The sequence below is a fragment of the Daucus carota genome, chromosome 2, assembly GCF_001625215.2.
Source record: "Daucus carota subsp. sativus chromosome 2, DH1 v3.0, whole genome shotgun sequence".
NCBI classification, from domain to species: Eukaryota; Viridiplantae; Streptophyta; class Magnoliopsida; order Apiales; family Apiaceae; genus Daucus; species Daucus carota.
Window position 1 is genome coordinate 34,756,090 of NC_030382.2, and position 17,762 is coordinate 34,773,851.

The 17,762-nt window shown below is 33.2% G+C and overlaps 3 protein-coding genes across 4 annotated transcripts; 1 reads left to right on the forward strand and 2 right to left on the reverse strand.

Annotated features, from left to right (window-relative positions):
* Positions 1 to 262: 262 nt before the first annotated feature.
* Positions 263 to 1,357, reverse strand: LOC108208397 (probable aspartic proteinase GIP1). The gene has a single exon (XM_017378929.2). It carries the CDS (start codon positions 1,355 to 1,357, stop codon positions 263 to 265), a length of 1,095 nt encoding a protein of 364 aa, XP_017234418.2.
* Positions 1,358 to 6,226: 4,869 nt separating this feature from the next.
* LOC108209658 (glutathione reductase, chloroplastic) lies at positions 6,227 to 12,951 on the forward strand. 2 transcript variants are annotated; one of them, XM_017380690.2, is made up of 11 exons: positions 6,227 to 6,750; positions 7,564 to 7,789; positions 7,906 to 8,184; positions 8,290 to 8,466; positions 9,184 to 9,237; positions 9,315 to 9,463; positions 9,705 to 9,768; positions 9,842 to 10,012; positions 10,247 to 10,384; positions 10,746 to 10,831; positions 12,354 to 12,684. In XM_017380690.2, exons 1-10 carry the CDS (start codon positions 6,353 to 6,355, stop codon positions 10,785 to 10,787), a joined length of 1,698 nt encoding a protein of 565 aa, XP_017236179.1. In that variant the 5' UTR covers positions 6,227 to 6,352; the 3' UTR covers positions 10,788 to 10,831; positions 12,354 to 12,684. The 2 variants fall into 2 exon arrangements, with proteins under 2 accessions (XP_017236179.1, XP_063943305.1); XM_064087235.1 differs by lacking the exon at positions 12,354 to 12,684 and adding an exon at positions 12,743 to 12,951 and having other exon boundaries at positions 6,247 to 6,750.
* A 1,858-nt stretch (positions 12,952 to 14,809) lies between these two features.
* LOC108206884 (probable histone H2A variant 1) lies at positions 14,810 to 16,142 on the reverse strand. Its single transcript, XM_017377314.2, has 2 exons — positions 15,942 to 16,142; positions 14,810 to 15,260 (listed from the first exon to the last, which is right to left on the reverse strand). Exons 1-2 carry the CDS (start codon positions 16,059 to 16,061, stop codon positions 14,964 to 14,966), a joined length of 417 nt encoding a protein of 138 aa, XP_017232803.1. The 5' UTR covers positions 16,062 to 16,142; the 3' UTR covers positions 14,810 to 14,963.
* Positions 16,143 to 17,762: the final 1,620 nt, after the last annotated feature.

Consider the following 17,762-nt stretch of genomic DNA (forward strand, 5'->3'; position numbering starts at 1 on the left):
AATGAAATAAGATATACAACTGTTTTTCAAAAAAAAAAAAAACACCTCCAGAAGCATAAGAATATTATATAGTATTAAGATCAAGACGAATACTATGACAAAAAAATCATGAGAAATAAAACTTTAATATATATTAGCCACTATTGAAACACGTCAATAGAAAACGAAAGTACAATGGCATAACAGACGATGACATGAAATCTTAAATTTCCTAATATGCCCTTAATATTGTAACTAAAACACACATCTAAATGTTGCCAATTCATTTCATCCCATGAGTGGTGAAATTGAAATTAGCACACATGGTATTTTTTGCTAATACTGTATTAGTAAATCCTAATCTATTATTACCCACATCAAACTGCAGCAGATTATCATGTATTTGATGCCCTCCGATCACGATCGCAGCCATTGATTTAAATTTTCCTTTTGTAACAAATCCTAAACACCACCCATCAAAATCATCTTTTACAATCCTGACCATTGAATTTGATCCCAATATGCTCCACTTCACATCAGGACCGTCCAAGACTAAATCAATGTGAGGCACTGTGGGTCCTACTTGTGTCTCCATGATATCATCCACTAGATAGCAAACACTAAATGGCTTCACAGGCTTGCTTACGGTGAGGTTGAGTGCAACTGATTCTCTCACAAACGCTTTTGTTAATTTCTTATAAATTGATTTTTCTAAAATTGTGTAAGGAGCAACGGTGCTGATGATGGTTCCACCGACGCCATTGTGATTGACGGTCAGGATCTTCGGATTAATGCCAATTGATTCTCCATTGACTAGAATTGACTTGACCCCAATAAAATACTCATCGGTACGATGCAGAGGATTGCTTATGATATGCCTCTTAGATGGACTGGAAAGGAGTGGAGTGTAAATAAGAGATTTAGCAAGGTCAATTTCGGGAAGAAAATGGTAGGGACCACGAAAATTGAAAAACGCTACACCAGGAGCAGATGGTGAACCGGACAAACACAAAGCAAAAATAACCGGTCTGTGAGCAGCAGAGCTAAGTTGAGCCGCGAGAGAAGAATTAGACCGACCTAAGCCGGCTAAACCAGGAAATTTTCTCGCATTATGTATGCCTTTTAAAAGTGAAGGATTCGAAGAACAAGAAAATACGAACTCAGACAACGATATTAAATTACCAGCACTTCTTCCATCAGTTGCATGAAGAGCAAGTGTCCCGACGGAGGCCGCGGTCACAACCGAACCAAAACGATGAGAAACGGTTCGATTATAAGTAGTGGATTTACAATTGAGCCAAGAAAATGTTGCACCAAGGTCCAAAAGCAAATTTGTCGTTTGACCAGGATTATTCAGATAAACAGAGATGGTGTACATGTCACTTTTATAATCTTTGGTAACGGGAGCTAATAGATGTGGTGAACATGGTGGAGTTGTGAAGATGAAGAAGAACAAGTAGAAAATGGTTGAAATAAAACTAGACATGGAGAAATATTGTGCAATCTTTATGAACAATTTAATTATGTGTGTAACAAAATGTAATGTTTGTGTGTTTATAAAGAATGCTGTTGAGAGAAGAGACAAGAATTGGAAAGTGAATGACGAATGAGAGCAGAAACTTTTAACTTTCAATCCTTAAAATAGTGGATTTTTCAGTCTTCCAGCTGGATAAGCACTGCAAAGTGACATATATAGATATACATGCAATAAATTTTGCATGTAGAATTTGGATGAGAGATGTAAATTGTAACGCATGTATCTTGTAGGACTATGAATTTCTTGGTACTTGTTTTTTTGAAAAAAATGATTTTTTCGGTACCTAAATTTTGTAATATTTTAAGTAATTTAATCATAGTTTCAACACTGTCCTACGTTTTTACGTATAGTGTAACAACATGGACAAGAATCTAATTTTATTTATTGAACAATTTAACTTCATAATTCAAGAAATTTATGATTTGATTGAGCGAATTCTTTACAATTATAATTCTTATTCTATTATTCTTATTCTCATTTATTTTTATTTATGCGATTCTAAAATTTTCATATTATTTTAATGAAAGATTATAGGGACATTTGGTCGGGTAATTTAAGAATCATGTTCGGAGTGGAATAAAAAAAATTAAAGCTCATAAATAGTGTTTGGTTGGAATATTTAATTTAAAATTTTTAAGCCCATAATCCAAATAATATATACCTTTGGGGAGGTAGGTGTAGCCCAATCCATACCTCCAGATACATACAAAGATAATAAAAAAATATTATTTTATTTACCTCAATTCGTTCATTATCTTTGTTGTCATCTATGCCTCGAGAACTTTCTAGTATATCTACAAACACTTCTCGATTTATAACTATATTTTATAGTAACAAGTACGACCATCCAATAATTATTGACATAATTGTAATCCCGCAAATTATATGCAGGTAAAATAATTATGTAAGATATAAATCGGAACGTAATTTCTTGAGAATATTTGTGTGCGCGTGTGTGTTATATAAATGTATATATTCAAATTAGATTATTGAATGAAATATAGTATAATAATGTTAATACTAAATTACTCAAGTTTATAAATATTGAAATGCATATTCAAAAATGTGTTGGATTATTCCATGGTGGCATGTCTTCTATAGCCGCTTATTTCATCTTGTAGTATATTTTCAAAGTGTCATGTTGTTTCAAAATTTTCCTGATTAACGTTTTGAGTAATTCACTATATGAACCATAATAGTTATGTTTAGTGTTTTTGTTTAACATTTTTTACATTCTTTTACTTGCGAAATTTGTAATCTGATATTTGTTGGTGTATTGATTTGAGGTCTTATATATATTATCTTTCAATAATTTATGTTTATAATCAAGTTTGTGAGTGTATAAATAAATCAAGAAAGAAACTGTTTATGAATTAAAAAACATCATAGACACAACTGATTATGAATGTTTTGAGGCCTGGTGGGAGATAAAATTTTGTGTCATTTAATATACTATTAACTTATTTATATAATATTATTTTATATTTTATATTTCAATATTTATTTATAAATTATATTAAATTATTAATGTAATATGGAGTTTTGCATACTAATATTTTTGTAAGGATGTGAAAATTTAAATTTTGTAAAAAGAAGGTTTGACAATGAAAAAATTAACATATGACTTATTGAAATAATTTTTATTCATACGAGTGTATTATCAAAATTTATTAACTCTCACTTTAGTCCAAATTTGGGAAAAAATTTAAAATAGTTATTACATCATATGAAATTTAAAATTATATAATTGAATTAGAATACTTTTAAAGTTCAAGATAAATTCAGATTTATACAAAAATTTGTATGAATAATACAAATTATTGAAAATTAGTTCATATGAAACATTCAAAATAAAAATTTATTTTCAAGAGAATTATTACTTTGTTTAGTTAAGTTTATTCTATAATTCACTATACGACCTAAGCATATGCATCAGGTCATCGATCAACAACAAAACAACATAAATATATAAATCGTAAAGTAATATTCATGGCCCCCCGATCCTAGTAGGCCATATGTGAGTGCACGGCTACACTAGGTCAGGACGATCATAGACTAGATAATTCAAATGTATTGATCGATCATGGTGGGTCAAGTAAATTTATTTTCATACAAGTGGAGAATGAACTTAGCATAAACAAATAACTATTTAGTGTACTTTACAAAATGGTTAGGGACATGGTTGGACCAAGAGAACATATCTTCATACAAGTGGAGAAAATGTGAGTAGAAAATTAAATTTCTACCCCTTCAAGATTCTACAGTTACATGACTATTAATTAAAAAATCCTACCGAGTAATAGAGAAATGCGAGTTTAATAAATAAAATTATTTAAAGATACTTTTTATGATATTTGGAATTAAACTCTTTAACTAAAAAATTAATTTTCTTTTCTTCTAAGCATGTAAACCTCGTCATATGTATTACGTAGAATTGTTTGGTGTCTTAGATCATACGTTTGTTAGTAACCACTTGAAAGAATGAAGAGATCTAAAATATTAAAAAACAAGAAATGTGACTGATAAAAGTTTTGGCTTGTTAAAAGAAAAGGTGGGGAGTTTTGAGAAGTCTTTTCTTTTATCCAGTTCATACCTATCTTGTATATTAACATGTGCTTTACTATACAATTAAATTTGAAAGTACATGCCTATTGATCTTGGGGTTGACAATGCTTTGGAAGATAATAATAGCGAGGATGATTGAAATTGATAACAAAGTTAAATACATAACTCTTGTTCTATCTTCAATTCATGGACTGCTTCTAAATATAAATAAAATTTGTTTACCACATGGTGAGCTAGTTAATTATTTCTGAAATTTATCTTTGCCTATTTTTAATATGCGTATTCTTCATCTTTATGTTACATATTGAATGTTTTATCTTACCAGTTTAATTGAAAGTGTTTTTTAATAATTGATACGTTTTATATTACAAAAAACATTTGGTTATGTATGATTTCTTAATATTATTTATAATGGATCCAAATAGTCATAGTTCTACTCTAGGAAGGAGAAAAGATGATGAAGAAAAAGTTTTAATTAATTGTTTGTTAGATATGAGCACTGACCGATAATGGAAAGATGATGGAGATGTTAAGAATCACTATTTAAATTAGTAGGATGTAATGTTAATCACGAGTGTTTTTGTTATTGTTTAAAAGATGTTCCCCACATTGAGTCGAAATTCAAATGGCTCAATGATAATCAGGCTTTTAGTGTGATGAACAAACAAAAATAATACAATGTGATAAGCAAGCTCATGATGAAAAAAAATTAAATCTTGATATATGTTTTGATTTTTACATTATTTTACTAATTTGCATTTTGATTTCTAGAATCATCTAAAGCTGGAGGATTACAGAAAATCCATTTTCTTATGAATTGATTTTTTTATTAATATCATAAAGGATATTATGAGTACGGATTATAATTTGCGTCTATTTATACATTTGTATATGTTCTTTTTTATTATCTTTTTTTGTTCTTTTTTGTTATACAAATCTAGATAACGATTAGCTTTATCTCTATCTGAAGACAAATATTTTTTTTTTTAGAATTTCTTTTTTTAATCTATTTTGCATTTTAGCGATCTGATTACATACCATATTTTTCATATATTATAGGGTGCTTAGGTGTTGCATTTAAAATTTATTTTGAAGATGCTAATGTATACTTTTATCTTCACGGAGATACCTACATATATTTTTGTATCTAAAACTTCATTTTGATTGGTCTGTAATTGTTTCATCAAGATGTTTAGCCTTGTTCAGTTACAATTCTATGAAGATAGTGAACTTCTCATCTTGATTATTTAGATATTCAATTATGCATTTCATACTCTAATCCAATTTATTATGCATCATGAAAAGTGTCCATAAAATTTCTTGTTCAGAGTGAAGTAAAGGTGGCTAGAAATTTAGTTGTTATCTGTTGTGACTTAAGGTTAATTGTCTCGGTAAGAATTCTTGAATCGTAATTTGTGAACAAGAATGACAAATGAGTATTTTACTAGATTTACAAGAATGAAGTGATGAGGTGTTCAGACTCGAAGTGGAAGATTGTTGGGTTTATGGAGTCTATATCAGTTTTAGAATTGGATTCTGATTTGAGTAAAAATATCATAATTGAATTCTAATTAGAGTCAGGTATTTCAAAGTTAGATGGAAATTTATCTAGGTCTAATTTTTATCTCATATAAAATATTCTCATGTAATTGTAAAACCTCAACACAACATAATTGTTAGAGATTTATAAAATTAGTGCAACTTGTGGAGTAGGAATTTCTGACCACATAAATCTTTGTTTTGTGTGATTATCGTTTATTTTCTTGTTCTTATTTATTATTCGTCTTGGATTTTGCTTTCGTTGTTGTATACTCAATTGTTTATGATGACTCAGTTATGAAATTTTGTTCATTATAATATGTTAATATCTTGACTTATTGAATAATAAACTTGTTGATATCATTGTAGTTATATCATAGAAGATAGTTTTCGACGATTTATAAAAATAATTATACTGCTTTGATTTTAGAACAATTATGTTATAAAGCAAAATATGCAGGTAATCGGATGTTTGAAAATATTATAAAATAAAAAAAGTTAGAATTAAAATGACAAATTGAAATATTCATTAATCTTAGAAATCCTGTGTCATCAATATCAAATCAATAATAAAAATAAAAAATGAGCTCTAATCAACTAGGACCAAAATCAAACTCGAAAACCACAAGCCAAATACGTTTTCAATGACGTCCAAACACGCCCTTAAAACCAACACGGCTTTCAAACACAGAAGATAGAAAACCAGACCTCCACAAAGCTTCAACAAAATCAATGGCAGCTGCCACGTCACTCACTATCACCCTCCCCAAACCAACCACCGCTTCCTTCCAGAACCTTCTCTTCCACCACCGCCACTTCCACCGTCGAGCCCCGATTTTCTCGCCAATTCTCCTCTCCTCCTCATCTCAACTCTCCAAAACCCTAGACTTTATCGCCCATACTCCGCAATTCACTCACACCTTTACTCGCCCCCGGCGTTTCGCTACTCGAGCCGAGTCGAGCAATGGCGCCGAGCCGAAACACTATGATTTTGACTTGTTTACAATTGGTGCTGGGAGCGGCGGTGTTAGAGCCTCGCGTTTCGCAGCTAATTTTGGCGCCTCCGTCGCGGTCTGTGAGCTTCCTTTTGCTACCATTTCTTCCGAGACCACTGGTGGTGTTGGCGGAACGTAAGAATTCCTATGTATCTACATTTTAGCTAATTTTTTAATTAATGTAGTTTTGGTAATGTTCGTTTCGTAAATATCGTGATCGTTTCTAAATAGCTTACTTATTGTATGTTGTAGTGTTTTGGCTCGACTTCATTTTGAATTTTATGTAGCTCGAATTTAATATATATATTTGATGTGAACATGTATAGTTAATGTATCTCCAGATCACCTTCGTTTTTAGATTAATGTAACGTTATCTTGCAAATGTTGTACTATGTTTTTGTGCGTCTAAAATTTAAGCTGCTTTAATTATGGCTGTTCCTCAGATTTGGTATGTATAAGTTTTTAATTTAGTTCACCTTCATTTTTTATAAATGTAGTTGTATGAATGTTTATCTTTCAAATTTCTGCTCCGAAAATTAGGAAGGAAGTGTTCTGCATTATGAGTAAAATTATCTCATCGTCAGTAAATCAGGTTCCTGATGATGCATATAACACACAAATAAAGTTATGCAGTCTAAGAACGACTAATTATTGAGTTCTATTTGGCTTTAATAAATTCAGTTAAGTAGACATATAGAAGTTTTAAATTTTCAAAAAATCACAGTGAGACGCAGATTAATGGGAGGATTAGCTAATATTACCGGCTATCTTGGAAAACTGGTCAGAAGCGGCAAGACGCTACATCAATTCAAAGTGAATTTGGGTTTCGAAATATATTTGTTTTTAAGTAATTGTTCCTCATCTATATTTGCTATGCCGTGATCTTTGAAAAAACTAAGGATCTACCAGTGTTGTATTTATGTGATGCTTGATGTATTTGTACCATAGGTGTGTTCTTCGGGGATGTGTTCCAAAGAAACTGCTTGTTTATTCATCCAAATATGCTCACGAATTTGAAGAAAGTGGTGGTTTTGGATGGACATATGAATCTGAACCCAAGCATGATTGGAGCACCATGATTGCAAATAAAAATGCCGAGCTTCACCGTCTTACTGGTATCTACAAGAATATTCTGAAAAATGCTAATGTCAAACTGATTGAAGGGCGTGGAAAGGTTTATTCTTTTACATGGCATCAAAATTGTATCTAACTTTATGTTCGCTTTCCTTTTCTTTTACATCATCAAGTGTCTAATCACAAAGCCCATGGGCAATAATGACCTGATTGTAGATTTTGGATCCCCACACAGTGGACGTCGATGGAAAAATTTATACAGCTAGGAATATACTAATTTCTGTTGGAGGACGGCCCTTTGTTCCAGAAATACCTGGAAGGGAGTATGTGATAGACTCAGATGCCGCTCTGGATTTGCCTACACGTCCAAGTAAAATTGCTATTGTGGGTGGTGGTTACATTGCAGTTGAGTTTGCAGGCATTTTCAATGGTTTGAAAAGTGATGTCCATGTATTTATACGCCAAAAGCAGGTTTTGAGAGGTTTTGATGAGGAGGTGAGAGGCTGTATAGTTGCTTGATATTATTGATTAATATGTATATATATTTATATATATTATGTCATATTATTTGTAGTAATACTTTTGTTTCATTAAATCCAGATAAGAGATTTTGTTGCAGAACAAATGTCCCTAAAAGGAATTGAATTCCACACAGAAGAGTCACCTCAGGCTATTGTGAAATCTTCTGATGGTACACTATCCTTGAAAACTACTAAAGGCACAATTGAAGGCTTCTCTCATGTTATGTTTGCAACAGGACGCAGACCTAACACAAAGGTTATTTACTTTATTTTTTTATGTTTGTTTTTTGTACATCATTTTTTTTTATATACTACCTCCGTCCCACTTTATATGAACGGTTTTCTGTTTACGCGTATTTCAATTTGTTCGATAGATGTACTTTTATATAATGTTTTTCATAATTTTATTTTGTATAAAAGTTTTAAGTTTAAATTTTTATACAAAAAAGAAATCACGAAAAAATATTATATACAAGTACCTCTTTTACATACCTAAAAAAGCGTGCAAAAAATGATAAAGTCGTATAAAATGGGGGTGGAGGGAGTATATTATATTTGTAGGTACGCGAGGTGGTTTGGGGGGTGTTAAGAATTTAGAACCCATTTACCTTATCATGAAATGAGGGGTAGGGGATAACTTTGTAATTAAGCTTCTCGTATTATGATCTCTGAAGTCCGGACCCTTTGATGGTTTAATCTTACTTTTGTAGTCGAAAGGCTGCTCTTTAATCTCTACTGCAACCAGACCAAGCCTGGAGTTTTGATAATATTTTATTATTCATTTATTTGTTGCCATCTTTGGGATTTACTATGTAACTTCTTCTGTAAGTTTATGGGGTCATATGCAAAAGGTTTTCGAACTACTTATAATTATAAACTGCAATTTCATGAATCTTATTTACTAGAGCACCTTTATATGATTTACTCAACTAAAACTGCAATTGAATTGCTGACACATATTTGCACATTTCAGAACTTAGGATTGGAGACGGTTGGTGTGGAAATGGACAAGAATGGAGCAATACAGGTGCTTTATTCAGTTGCGACAATTTCCTTCTCTAGTTCTCGATTCATGTTCGTGACTAATACAGAATGTGTGGTCAGGTTGATGAATACTCCCGCACTTCAGTTCCATCAATCTGGGCTGTTGGAGATGTTACAGATAGAATAAATCTAACCCCAGTTGCTTTGATGGAGGGAGGTGCATTAGCGAAGACATTGTTTGCAAATGAACCCACAAAACCAGATTTTAGGTACTTTATTCTTTCCACAGTTATTGTTAGGTGGCAATACATTATTAATTTTATCTATGTGGTTGATGTGGTTAAATTGTAATGTTGCTCATGTTCTTGGTGGACCACCTGGGGTGAGGACTTTTTGACCTTCATCGTTTGTTTCTTTTGGATTTGGAGAAATATTCCTTGTTATGAATTTACAGTTACAATAAAGGTGATGACTAATTTGTACCTGACCGTCATATTTACTTTTTAACAGGGCTGTACCTTCTGCAGTGTTCTCTCAGCCACCTATTGGTCAAGTTGGCCTTACTGAAGAACAGGTATGTCATTTCTGCATCAAGTCCGCACCATGATTATATGCTCACTGTGGCTGACATTTTTAGGGGTTTTCAGGCTGTAGCAGAGTATGGTGATGTCGATGTTTTCACATCAAATTATAGGCCCTTAAAGGCCACACTTTCAGGCCTCCCAGACAGGGTTTTCATGAAAATGATAGTGTGTGCAAAGACTAATAAAGTTTTGGGATTGCACGTATGTGGTGAAGATTCACCAGAGATTGTGCAGGTTGCTTTTTGTTCTTTGTCCTGTGCTTAATATAGTTGTAGCAGGATTCATATTCTGTTGTATTGATAAAATGTTACTTGTCTATAAGTATCCATATTTATAGACAAGTAACATATTCTTTGTCCTGTGCTTAATATAGTTGTAGCAGGATTCATATTCTGTGGGACATCCATACAAGGAAAGTGTATAGAAATGAATGGGACAGAGGGAGTAACAATTACTTGTCTATTTCAGGGATTTGCAATTGCAATTAAGGCTGGTTTGACCAAGGCTGATTTTGATGCCACAGTGGGTATCCACCCAACATCAGCAGAAGAACTCGTTACAATGAGGACGCCGACACGGCAGATTCGAAGCAGTTCCCCACCTGAGGTTTGTCCATTGCACTAGATGTGCACACTTGCATCATTGCATGTATTATCATTATAGTTTCACAATTGTTACCTTGCTTGAATATTCTGCATATTCTTTCCCGGGTACCCCAAAACCCAAATACTATTCTTGTATATCTCAAGTATATCACTTTTAAGTTTTTTATATATATTCAGCTACATAATGTTGTCGCCACTAATTTCTTGTGTATCCTCTTGTAAAATTTAAAATAATTAATAACTATGAGGCACTAGTGGGTAAATATCTAACAAGTTATTATGATTTGCATTCTACATCACCACATTAATCATTGGATGCCACTAGAAATGCATATATATTCAGTATCTTGTTACTGATCCAGGGAAAGACGGATCCTGAAGTCAAAGCTGCTGCCGGAGTTTGAAAGGAGTTGTGCTGAACTCTTGATGAGAATATTACTGGATTTAGGTGAGATGCATTGTATTTACTTTCCTTTTATGTGGAAACAGATTTTACTGTGTATTACTGGCTTAATTTCCTGTGGTGTTTATATATTAGAAGGATGTGAGAAACTAGAGTTCAGAGTTTAAAAATGTATTTTCACATAGTAGTTATGAATATACCGACTAGAACTTTATGATATGAATTTTTTGAGTCAGGTAGAGGCTATGTGGGGCTGCGAAGTATGATCACTGTCAAATCTGGTTGTCTCTTATTTTCCTGGTGGTTAGCTTTATGTATTCTTAGGAACATGAAGACTTTCGAGTGTTGAGTTGGTAGGGACAGAATAGAGGGTGGAAGTTGCATGACAAGAATAAGGGAACTTATAGCCAGAGGAAACTACTGGAGTTGGTGATGGAGTGAATAAAGTTACAAGTTTAAACTTTCTCTCATAGGATTAGTCCTGACAATTGTGTTGTCTGTTATGTGTTTTCCTATCATGGCCACAAACCACACATGATTTTGTGTAGATTTTGAGTGGCAGGAATATTATTTTTCATTTTCAACACTAAGCGAAACAAAAAGTACACTAAAGGGTTTCGTGATGCAGGACAACTATTTACATATAGAAAATGACAGATCATTACGCAGAAAACCCACAAGTATCTAAAGAAGAGCCACTATCAGTAGGATATCGTAACTGCAGAAGAGAGGAATATGCATGGATTATAACTTATAAACAACACATAACAAAAGAAACAAATCTTAATATCAATTATTCAATCAAAGTCTTCGTATAATGAGATATTACATCTCATATGAGTTAAATTCTACAACCTAACCAAGTGAATCCTAATAATTAAGGGGAAAAAAATCATTTTCTCATTTTATTGAAGTCTAGAATATTGCTAATGAACTATTTATGTATGCAATTAAAATTTATGATAAATTGCAATTAAATCTGTTCTTTAGTAATCACAAAACATAAATTAAACTTAATATTTTAATTTCTCACTCTACACCAGTTCTTGTACTTTTTATGCATTATACGACAACACAATATGGAATAATGTGCACTGGAACACTAATTTGTGCATAAATAAATGTAAAAAGCACCTATTATTTTATGAAGAGTAAGCAAGAATTCTAGGCTCCATCACAAATAGGTGCACCTATCACAAATTGGAAGAATGGGAAAGATAAAAAAAACACAAAATCGGAAGTAGATTGTGGTTGGGAAATGGGGCCTTGGAAGATTGTTCAGCTTGCAATGGACTGACTGTTATATGGCCCCTCTGTTCTTTCCTGCAAGTTTGTGCAAGAAGTAATTGTTTCTTCGATTTCTGTACCTTCCATCACTTGGCCATTAGATTTATGTAACAAAAATCCATCTGTAACTTTCACCGACTAAGGACTGGAGTTTTTATTTTGGCCAGAGTTGTAATATTCTTAGGGATCTTTAATAAAAGTATCATGCTTTATCATTATTGAACTGTTCAGTTTCTAGATTGTAGACTAAGGTCTATTTTGGATTGAATTTCATTCTCAGCTGCTTGGGTGGTCGTGGTGAAAGACTAGATTTTGCTAACGGGGCCTTGACCGAACCTGACCACAAACCATAGCATCAAGAAAGCAAGTGCACCTGTACCTGGGTATTTATGGAGCTATGGATGATTTTTTTTGAAGCAACGTCATTTTAATATATCAAGTGTTTTTGGTTTTGGGAACTTGTTTGTATGTAATAATTATTTTTTGTTTCTGTAATGCTTATTGTATTATAGGAATCAGAATAATAATTTAACAGTGTTGATACATAAATTAAGAGCTGTACATATATGAGATGATCTATACAATTTACTTTGATACTTTTTTCATGACAACACTATAAGCTTTTTTGGTTTATTATGCATAATGTTTAATACATCAATTTTTTTTCAGAATTCAGATGACTATTTGGCAATCTTGGCAGAGATGGTGTTAATTCGTGTATAGTCACATTTGTGATCATGTAAAAACTAGGCTTCTCAGTGGGGCGGCTTCAGGGTGGGTATTTTGACTGATTTGTGCATCCGTCCCGGTAACTGGGTAGGTTAAGATTTTTTTATTTTTTTTTTAAACCTCAGTAAATGGAAAAGTTAATTCATTGACATGCTTGCAAGTTTTTATTTCTCTGTCTCATGCAAACGAGAAATAGTTTGAAGATCAAAATATATGATGGATTAGTGTGTTGGAAGAAACAGAGAATTGCTTTCTAAGAATCAAACAGCTGTTTCTGCAGCTGGTGTATTTTGGGTCACAGTGTAAAACAAGTTTGTTTGTTTGCTTTAATATTTTCCGAAACAGCTTCATATTTTACATCAACAATTTAGTTTTTAGCTTTCAACAAAGCTAATGTTGTTACATAACCATTAACTACCTATCTGAAATTTGTAAACATCGACAATCGATAGGTCCAACAAATGATCAACAACAATCAGATGATAGTATTTAGTAACAAACACAAATGGCTAGAGGGCATTGTACTTGGAACACCTATTCTATCTTTCACACAATGCCAACACATATGGCTTCTTGGATTCTCTTTGCACTTCTCTTGATTCTTCCTTCACCACTGTGCATGAGATTTGTAGCTTCTGCTGTCACTGCTCCGTTATCTGCCATGAACCCGTTAACTTGCTCATTGTTTCAAAGCGCGACTTGCAATTCCATACTCTACCAGAGCAATGATCTCCAGAAAGAAGAAATTGCAGTTTACTACTCCGTGAATGCAACGGATATCAGGAACATCACAAATGGCAGCAAACAAGACTACCTAGTACCAGTACCTTGTTCTTGCCAAAATGTCAATGGCACTACTGCATTTTTCTATGATACAGTCTATACAGTGAAGGTAGGTGATACATTTGTGAATGTGTCATCTCAGTACTATAGTGGCCAAGCTTGGCCACTCGGAGGAGAGGAACGAACTTTTATTCCAGATGCAGAAGTTCCTATTCATCTTCTTTGTGGGTGCGTACAAGATGATGCTGAAGTTGTTGTAACTTATACAGTCCAGCAGCAGGATACATTGTCGGAAATCGGGGACAACTTGTCTGCTCAAGTAAGCAAGATTCAGAGCCTAAACACAAATTTGGCTCAAAATTCGACATACATAGAAGCGGGTTGGGTGTTATTTGTGCCCATGGAAAAGAATGGAACTTCTACACCATAAGATTAGAAGGGTTTAAGAGGTAAGTACTAAGTAGTAATCAGTCATACACGCAGTATCATTCTTGTGAACAATGTTTACACATATTTTTATCAAATGAACACCGTATTAACTGGGAATGATCATATTTATGAATGTTATGCAAGGTTTCACTCATTATTCGGAGACAGTTTAACCATCTTGTTTGCGTATCATCATTAATATGTAGAATAGAAACAGGCCACTAGCAAGTCCAGCTCACAAAAAGCACGATAGCATGCTCAGAAACAGAGCGTGGCTGCTTGAGGCCTTGCAGAAACAACCTCGAGTAAGGTTCTGGGTTTTTGTCCCTTGAGATGTAATCAAGTCTTAACTTCATGTGATATACACCACATCTACTGCTACATATAGGTGTGATGTATTCAATCTTTTGATAGTTTCATTGAGGATACATTACTGAGATGAATATGATGGAATAGACTGCTATCTGGAAATATAACCATTTCTAAAACTAGATATATAGTATCGTAGAGCAGCACCACACTACTGACACTATTAGTCAAAGAACAGTGTAAGGCTCAGCAAAGAAACAACCATAGTGATTTCTTTACAAGATGAGCTCGTGAAGCATATTCAGCTCTTGCAAACATAAATAGGTTCAATATCTGTTTCTGAGAATTTGTTATATTTGGCATATATAGAGTATAACTTGGTAGATTTAGGATAGTTTAGGTTTTGATATTTTCTAGGTTTGTGCCCTAGAGGCTAGAGCACTAGGAAGCCGAAGCACCTTCTAATGAATTTGACCTCTCTAAAAGTTAAGCAAACACACAAGTTCATAAAAAATGCTAAATATACAGTACAACAATCTTTAAAAAGTTAACAAATACCTAGAAGAAGTCATTAAAAGCAAACAATTGCAGTAAAACATTGTTGGTGACAGGAGCTTATTCAAATTAATGAACAAGTCACCTACTCTTTTGTGGTTTTGTTGATGAGGGACTTGTGGATATGAGGGATCACACCTCCTCCAGCAATGGTACCTTTGATGAGCGTGTCAAGCTCCTCATCTCCGCGAATGGCTAGCTGCAGATGCCTTGGCGTAATCCTCTTCACTTTCAGATCCTTGCTTGCATTTCCGGCTAGCTCAAGAACCTCTGCTGTGAGGTACTCAAGAATTGCAGCCGAGTACACAGCAGCCGTGGCACCAACACGCCCATGTGCAGAAGTCCTTGTTTTGAGATGACGGTGGATACGACCAACTGGAAACTGAACTCAAGCAACAAACTAGTCAAGTCTACTCACAAATATAGCTCAGATTTAGTTCACCTATAAGTGTTCTCAAGCATACAAAGTAAATGGTATCATGGACATGTCACAACAGCCCAATAAAACTCTAAACCACATTTTCACTCCAAATGTATACATATCACACTATTTTACACTCTCTTTTCCATTTTAAAAACTCACTGCTTCATAAAACCATCATTTATTTTCAAGAAAATCCAAAAAAATCAAAAAGTGTTCCCAATCTCCAATATGAACAAAATTGTTAAAACTTTTGGGATTCTCACTCAACTTTGTGTCATAACAAAAACCAAGTAAAGACCACATATAATCCGAGCCGAAGGAGTCAGTCTCTGACTGTGCACACCGATTATTCAAGATACATTTCGTTCGATTATTCAAGATACAAAAGGCAGCTTAGCATTTCTGTTAGAAAACTTCACATTTTCTTGTTAAAATTTTCGAAACAATTTCAATTTAAAAACTAATTACACAAAGAAAAATAAGTAAATCCCAAGCACTCCAACTCGTAACTATACTCATGTTAAAAAGACAAATAATGCATATAATCGGCTAGTACAAGCACAACTATCATCATCAATACAAGAAAAATACAATAAGAATTATTTATAAAATCAGAAGCAATTGAAAATGATATTATACCTGAAGACCGGCGCGAGAAGAGCGAGAAATAGGCCTCCTGCTGGTGTCTTTCTCCTTGTTAGCCGCCGCCGCCTGTGTGGTCTTCCCCGCCACGAGCCCCTTGCCGCCTTTTCCAGCCATCTGATGAATCTGTGTATGATAAGTTGAGAGACACAAGTGAATTGTGGTTCAGATCTGAATGTGAGTTTCAGACTAGCTTGTGGTCCGTCCTTTTTAATGTCCGAAATTAGTTTTGAAAAATTTACAACAAATTGGCGGGTTGATTTGCGCGGGCTTTTGGAATTTGGAATAGTGAGAGACAAGCCTTTGTCAGGGATTTAAATATTGTTTTTTTTCCCAAAACTAAACAGTGTTTTTAGTATATGTGACGAGTGACAACCATTTTTTTCCTTCGGTGATGTATGATGCAAGTTCTGAGTAATGAAATTCCTACTTTTATTAAAAAAATTTGGGTGACGGATTTTAACCCACTTTGATCTCATTGATAGTAATTCACTTACATGCACAAGAATTTTTGTCACAGAAAATTTCTCATCTAAATAAAAAAATTATTATGTTCATGAACACACGTTAAAAAATCAAGATGATAAATGTTTTGCTTTATATGCTCATCATAAATCCCTTTTCCCAGAATCTATTTAGGTAAATAAATATTTAAATGAACCATGAATTGGTACCATTTACACTTTGAAATATTGATGTGATTGGAAATTCACGCTATTTGATTTTAGAAATTAATATGATATTTTGCATTAATTATAGTCAGATCTGTAATAATATTATGACCAACAAATATAGTATTTTATCAAATTTATTAATTAATTAAGAGTAAAATTAAATTATCTATAATATGTTGGGAAAATATCATTTTATAATAAAAATATTAATTTATCAATTATTACTTAACAAGTCTAATTATAGTTTTCCTATGGTTGCATCTGTTTTTGAGGCTGAGGTTATAGGTATTAAGCATGCGTTGTCTGGATAAAAGAAGATTGTATAAAGTAGTGGTGAAGTCAGATTCATTACTTAGTGCTTGTTTGGTTGACATCTAGATATATGGGGAGTAGAAGTTCCTAGGAAGTACTATTTGATGAAACTGTTTTGTTGACATTAATTGGAAAAGTGTAAATTCCTTGAAATTTTAAATGCCTACAAAACATAGGAAGTTATTGACCTACACCCCCCTTGATAACTTGCACTTCCTGTAGGAAGCAAATTAACGGGGGTGTATTCTATTGGGATTTTAATGCATTGTTTTTAGTCTATAGATTTTAATGGATTGTATGGGATTTTGATTTTGTGCGGATTCTTGACGAAATGTCGCAGAGTTGATAGGATTTAGGTACAATGCTTCAAAATCCTATTGAATTTGGTGGGATTTCAAAAAACTTAAAATACACTGGAGAATGCCACAAAATCCACCATTTTATGAAATGAAAAAAAATCCATCAGCATTTGAATACCATCAGATTTTAATGGATTTCAAACAATCCCAATCGAATACCCTCGGATTTTAAAGTATAATTTAAAATCTCAATTGAATACCATCAGATTTTGTAGCATAATTTAAAATCCCAATTGAATACCTCAAGATTTTAATGGATTTCAAACAATCCCAATCGAATACCCTCGGATTTCATGAATACAAAAAAATGCTTTAAAATCCCAATCCAATACACCCCTCTAAGTATCTATCAATCAAACACAAATTTTAACTTCCCATTTATTATAATTTCCATAGTAATTTCAAATTACATAGGATTTAACTTCCTATCGGTAACCAAACAAGCATTTAGTGTCAAGGCTATTTTGGAAGGC